We start from the raw sequence: 7,349 nt of genomic DNA, 5'->3' as shown, positions 1-7,349 counted from the left end.
ATTTTCCGGAATATAGAAAGGAGTTGGGAAAATATTCTCTATCACTATAAAAAATATGAAAATTTCCTCTTAAATAAGAAAAAAAAAAAAAAAAAAATTTAAAACTTCCTAATGTCGTCCCACTTCGCAGTTCAATATGCTCACCACTGAAAATTGTATCATAATCCACTTTAGTTAGTGATATTTGTAAACTTTTGCATTTAGAATTTTCCTCTTAAATAATTCAAGACAAGTAAGAACATTATAGTGGGCCATGGTCCACCATTAAATACCCTACATCACTGGCTATTTGTTTATATAGTGAATTTTTAAAAAAAGACCTGAAAAGGAAGTTCGTTGAAAGCATGGTCCGATTCAAATCCTTCTTAATAGCGTTTGTCCATACGCCAAAACAAAGCGGACAGCCCGACAGATAGACAGATAAGTTTAAATTCATTCAGAACGTGATTCTGACCAGCATAATAAAAGATGGACTTGCCTCAATTACTTCCGAGGGTTGTATACATACACATAAACTTAACACATCAAAACAAGAAAAGCTACGACCCGACTACAACACTGTAGTGAGTTAAAGTCCATTCTACAACGACTCATTCTTACAACGACCGACATCCGATTCGAATCATTGTCAATAGCGTTCGTCCTGGAATCAATACATGCCACTCTATCAAATTTAATCGAAATATTTTAAAAATTGCGAACATTAGCATACGAGACAGACCGATGGACAGATGGACTGACAAGCTTAAAACGATTAAGAAAATGATTCTGTTGATGTAGGGTGTAATAATTCAAAGAAGATTTTCGACTGGATTCAAATTTTCACCAATTAGTAAAATAAAATAAACAAACATGTCGAAACATTTACGACAATAGGGACGAGGTCCTTCTAATATATAAATTATAACGCTTTGGGATTTAATGCTTATAATGATTATAAATTATAAAATCATAGTTAAGTAATTTCTTTCTTATCTTCTCCAAATCAATAAATGATCCAAAGCAATTGAATTGATTTGTTTGGATATAATTTACATACATATAATAATTGCTTTATCGATACACAGAAACTGTTATATCAAAATGAAGAATACAAAAACAAATTGAATGCAAGTAGTTGCTACTGCATTCAATGAATAATGACACTAATATTGAAAAAGATTGATTAAAATTGAACTGAAGTTATGGTAGATCCCATAATCTATACAAATAAAAATTGTTATATATACTCGGCAACAAAATTAATTTATATGATAAATTGGTTTAACCAACTTTGGAGAAGAGTATAAACACTATAGAATACTTAAAAAAAAAAAAAATCAAATTTATGATGATGATGATGATGATGATGATGAGGGAATCCATGAGAGAAATATACAAAACAACTTATACTGTTAACTTTTTCTAAAAACAAAACAAATTTTCTATTAAATAAAAAAAAGAAGAAAATAAGAAAAAAAAAAATGTTTTCTAGCACTGTTTTTTTAATTTGCACTTAAATTTAAAACACAAAAGTTAAGAAGAAATTTAATAAAATAATAAAATTACTAATTTAATAAAAAGACACGAGCTGCCGCCCATTGTAATAAGTAGCAACAAAAAAAGAAGAAAAAAAAAAAAAAAAAACCAAAGAACATGCTACAAATAAACAAAAAAAAAAAAACTATAAATTATTTATTGTTAATTTTCCGTTTATTCAACACACCAAGGAAGAAGTTTTTATAAGTTTTGGTTCAAAATGCTCATAATTGAAAAGCTTTCCATACAGTGCAGGCGACTCTTTAAGAAAAATGTTGCCTAGAAGCCATAATGACTTTACTAAAATTTGAAATCTCTTTTCAGTTGTAACGAACCGATGGTTTTATAATCATTTTTACATCATTTTTATTTACTTTAAAAACAATTGATAATATATTGCTGGGCCACGGCCTATCAGTGTATGCTCCACGCCACTCTGCGATTGCTCATATGACGTCTTTTTAAAGTAAATCATTGTACGAGAAGCGGTCGAAAAAGAGGTCCAATGCGAAGGATTTACTATAGCGTTCGTCCTTGAGCGAAAAAGCATATCGGTAGTGTACCAAATTTGGAATGGACAGACGGAAAGACAAACGTATATTGGTATAATAACGGTTGGATCTATCCCAAGTGTTCCTATGTGCTGCCATACATTAATAAAAACTATATATAGTATGGTCTTGTACACATTTTCAAAAGCGTTCGTCCTTGGTCCAAAAGATGCCAACGCATAGTTCTTATTAAGCCCGTAGGTGAAACACGACATAGTGGGATGGATAGGCAAGATTATATCCATATAAAGAAGTCTTTCTCGCGTCCTCCTATGTGCTGCCATACATTGACACAAACTATATATAATATGCTCTTGCACCTTAAGCGGAGCAGAGTGTAAAACCAACACATTTTCAAAAGCCTTCGCCCTTAGTCCAAAACCCGCTGATCCAAGAAATTTCATATCATAAGTTCATCCATAAGTTCAACACAAGAAAATAAAATGGACAAACGGACAGACAAGCTTATATTGATATAACCAATGGTCTTCTAGGTGTTGCACACATCCGCAGAGTGGTCTAAAGAATAAAAAAAAATATCATGACTCTTTTATTTAAATAAATATCATTTTTTTATACAAAATTTTTAAATTAACACAAGCAACAACAAGTGCAACTTGAAACACTTCAAAAGCTAGTTTAACTTACTTTTCAATTATAGTAAATTATCTTTTTCTAAATAGTGTTAAATATGAAAGAAAAAAAACAAAAATCTACATAAAAAAGAAATATTTTCAATAAAAAAAAAATCTTTAAGAAAAAGCAAAGAATAAGTGCCGTTTAATCAATAATTAATTAGAATATGAAAATTTTTTATTTTTTATTTTTATTTTTTTAATACCATTTATTATAGGTTTTCTTTCCATGCCACTAAGCAAACAAATTTGAATGTTAAACACGTTCATTTTCAAAATCAAAGCAAATTTTATGACCCAAATGTGATAAATATTGTATTCAAGGGCGCATCAGAAAATCCCGAAAAGTAACAGCAACTGAGTAAGCGATAATTCGCCTTGAGACGAATCGTTGATACCCGTTCACATATAATTGCAAGAATATCATCTTAAATATGGGTAGGTGTCACTTTGCCGATAGTTAAAATATTTTACTTATCTTTTTCAACTGATCCTAACGTACGTCCTATGTACGTTTCATATGTTGCTTTATTGACAACATATTTTAAGTTTTTGTTTTTCTCTCATGGTCGTGACGATGAATGATTTTTACAAATGCACCGATTTTCTAACTAATATCTGTAATGAATGCATACCGATTTAAAGCCAAGGGCTGACCAATGGTATAGTTACTTTTTTGGAATCTCTGAACTGCATTTCGGAATATTACAAACGAAAGCACGAATATAGCATACATCTGTTAAGGGGATAGTGCGTATATTGAATATTTACTCTGCACAATGATGTGAAAAACTTTATACCTTATTATTAAATATTTCAATGTATTTAAGCTGCTTTTCAGCAAATTTCTTTCTTTAATCTTTTGAATGCAACTCCTGATCTCTCAAATGAATGCCACATGCATTATATGTTTCAAGGTTAAGGTCAAGGTCTGTATGTTTTGCGACAGTTCACAACCCTACTTAATACAATAAAACTGATATCGAAAGGACTTTTTTTATGATTAATCCTTGTAACGAGAATACTGAGACCAATCACAGCGCCTGTATGTATTCCTAAGATTAGAAAGTTGAAGCGAAAAGTATCAGCTCGTCTCAACTCTAATACGTTTCTTGGACGGACTGAAAGAAGAATCAAAGAACTTTGATTTCAAAGTGTGATGTCGGAGGAGATATTTTGCACAAGCAGTCTTGACCAGACTAACAACGAGCTGTTTTTATGCATTTGTTACTAATACACAAAAAAGAAACCTTTTCTTCGCGAATCAATTTTGAATTTTCGTTAAATTTTTTTAAAACGTTTCCAGCTCCCTTGACAGAACATGGGAAATAACAAATTTTTAACTCGAAGAATACCACATTTGGGACTTTAACGTATGTGATCTTCACATTTGTCGTTGCTTTTAGACGATGAAAAATCATTTTGCTTAAATTAAGCATATTCGCTGGAGCATACAAACCAGCAAACATTTCGTATGAACACTTTTTGCACATTAGTGTGCAGAAGAAATTTAACGGTCAGTAGGCTGCTAGACTAGATTTAAAGACGGGTCTTTCCCCTTCTTTACCGTATAATTTTACTCTTGAATGATTACTTTTCTCAATACATTGTTTCCGAAACGACTGTGTGTGCGTAAAATTATAAAAGCAAAAATTTTACATTCGTAGAGTTTCAGTGACATTAGTTAATTTCACATACAACACATAAAACAATAAATGTCTGCTCGGTGACTATAGACTAAATTTCTATTTCTTTAGCTTATAATAAATAGTTGATGTTGTGTTTTAATAAAAGGATAATATGAGTTCCTTTCATGTACTGAAGTTTATAATAATCATTTTATTGATTGTGAATGCAAGCAGAAAAATAAAAGCTAAATATATAGCATATAATGCGTTAAGCAGTACCGCGCCGATTAACTCTACTATAATGGCGACAGAATCCTCTTCAATGTCATGGATTAAGGAAATGCGAATAGTGAATCAAGCGCTAAAAGAATGCGAGAAAGTATGAATGCGAAAGTGTTTCATTATGCTTTACTACATCATCAAAGATAATCTCTCTTCTTCTTCTTCTCTTTTCGATATGTGTTACTGCAGTCATTGTCGTTTGGTGTGCGTAAGAATTCCACTTGGTATTGTGTCAAAACCGTCAGCTTACAATTATTTGAAAATATCTCTTCACGTGCGATTATACCTTTATGGCGCGGTATACGTTTCATTATACGTACACCATTGCCTGATGATAATGGAGAGAAAGAACGTGTTCATCATCAAAAGTATTATGAAAATTTCCTGTGTTCTTAATTTGAAATACTTTTTCCTTTACTTTTTCTTCTTCACTCAAGTGCCCATTGGCATCGTAAAGATATAAAATATTTAACATGGTTCGATCGTGTGGCAGTGAGCTTTTCAAAAATTCTTAGCACACATGTACTGGAAATAAATCTAAAGCAGTTAACGGATTATTATATACAAACAATGGAAAAGTGTAAGTAAATTATAGAAAAAAAAAAATGTGCGAAGCAAGCGTAACAAAGTAATTTATCGGTTGACAAATAAGTACGAAACTTGGTAAGAAAATTAGGTTCGATTGCAAGCGAATCGTTGTGTCTGTCCATCATTGTTTTCCTATCACAGATTGAGAAAAAGGAAAAACATAGCTTCATAGTATTGAGTGGGCATGGCTGATTTTTTCAGCCTCTGTTGAATCATTTTGTGGAAATTTTTATCGGGTATCTGTTGTAGTTGCGCTGTAGCGACGAGCAAAAGGCACGAAAAACAAATGTGTTCTCAGTGCGGGCATTGCGGGCGTGTGCTTTAACCTGCTTGGACCATTTCCAGAAATCGAACGGGAGAACGCGCGCCACAGATACTACACACTTCGGCAGACGGACAGATGTACAGATAAACAGACGAATATGCTTAGGCGCATTGCGAACATGGAACTGGCGAAGAATTTTATGGGACGAAATTATTTTTCATTTTCTTTGTTTTCCGGGAAAGATGGTACAACTAACGATTTAAGCAACTTAGATGCAGTTGGAAGTGCCCGTCATCGCCGCCATCGCTATAACATGATGATGACCATGATGTTCGGTGTGACAGCGTTCGGCGCAGTTGTTGTACCAATGGGATTTCAACTATTATCAATAGTAAGCGGTAAAGCATTACTGCTGGCTAAAATGGCATTGCTATTAGCGTCAATTAATGGCTTGAAACGAGTAAGCTCGACATAATAATGCATTAATTAAATGAGAGAAATTATTACAAAAGTAGATAAATAAATTATTGTCGTTATTTAGGTGGCCAATAGCGGTATTCACTACGGACTCTATCACACACCTAGTGAGCATTATGGCAGCTATTACGATCGTGGAGATGTACATCATCCGAGAAATGTACCCAACTTGACGCCAATTGTGCAACCTGTAGAATTGATTTGATTGAACACAACTGAGATTAAATAATTTCAAGCTATGAGTTTTAGTTTTTTTTGGCAAAATCCAATTCTCCCAAAACAAAGTGAAATATATTTTTCAATCCAGTTTATAAATATGTGAGAGACAATTAATTGCTTTTTAAGTTTACTTGTACAATTTCTTTGAATATATACAAATCGGTCTGGCAATTGATCACTTGCTTGAAAATAACACAAATATGTCAAACACATACACATATTTATATCTATACATATGTGTGTACATTCAAGTGTATCTGATGTAAATCACGCAAAAAAAAAAAAATACAAACGACATATGGTAGATTTTAGGATATATTCCTTTAGAGAAACTTTAGATATTTTCCGAAAAAACCGTGCAAAAAAGGTAATAATGAAATCTATATTACATATTTATAAAACAAAGACAACCCATTTTTATTAAAAAAAAAAAAAAAAACATTAAATTAGATCAATCATTAAATTAGATCCATCAGTACAATATATAAAAAGTTGAATTGACATTAGGAATAGAAATCAATTTCGCAATAATTCATCTCTGCTTGATAACAAGCGTGAACTTTTATTACGAAGTGAACCAAAGATGCTGTCGTCAGTGAATATGTCAAATACATCCAGCACAACTGACTTTTTTCATTCAAAAATGAAGAATGGTCAACAAAATTCGGGTTCTCCTCGTAGTAGGGCATAAACTGACCGTTTGTATTACGCCAATTATATTTTGTTGCTGCTTAGAAAAGTCTTTGTAAGATAATGTCCAAATTAGAATTAAAAATAAATCGTGGAAAAAAAATTGAACAAAAAATTCGTGTAAAAAGTGTATTTATTCTTATTGTCATTATTTCAAAATCGTGTAAAAAAAGAGTTGATTGCATGAGACAGATAGACAGACATTTTATAAAAAAACTAAGCAGACGTTACACGGAAGAATTATGAAAAGAAAAAGATTTACTAGAACGAAGAGCGGGATGGGTAAGGGATGGACAGAAATTTAAAATTATAATAATAATTGGGTAACTCTGGCTGAAAGCTTACAGGTTTTAAACTTTACTAAGTTGCTCAACGAATCACAAATATTCATGCAAAGCAATGACAACAAAAACAAGAACAAGTGGTTTTCATTCATAAAATTTCATATGTTTAGCGCAAGCTTTGGCTTATTCACAGCGGTAGGAAGGACTATAAA

The 7,349-nt window shown here is 32.1% G+C and overlaps 2 protein-coding genes across 2 annotated transcripts in view; one reads left to right on the top strand and one right to left on the bottom strand.

Moving 5' to 3' along the window:
• Positions 1-7,349, bottom strand: part of LOC119634319 (prolyl 4-hydroxylase subunit alpha-1) — a 128,716-nt gene that overhangs the window by 79,050 nt on the left and 42,317 nt on the right. The window lies entirely within an intron of this gene.
• LOC119634532 lies at positions 4,634-6,149 on the top strand. Its single transcript, XM_038028756.1, has 5 exons — positions 4,634-4,711; positions 4,804-4,982; positions 5,052-5,194; positions 5,710-5,927; positions 6,009-6,149. The coding sequence occupies exons 1-5, from the start codon at positions 4,634-4,636 to the stop codon at positions 6,147-6,149; spliced, it is 759 nt and encodes a 252-aa protein (XP_037884684.1).

Source organism: Glossina fuscipes, unplaced genomic scaffold, assembly GCF_014805625.2.
Source record: "Glossina fuscipes isolate IAEA_lab_2018 unplaced genomic scaffold, Yale_Gfus_2 3, whole genome shotgun sequence".
In the NCBI taxonomy this organism is placed as follows: Eukaryota; Metazoa; Arthropoda; class Insecta; order Diptera; family Glossinidae; genus Glossina; species Glossina fuscipes.
This window is presented reverse-complemented; position numbering and strand designations above follow the sequence as displayed.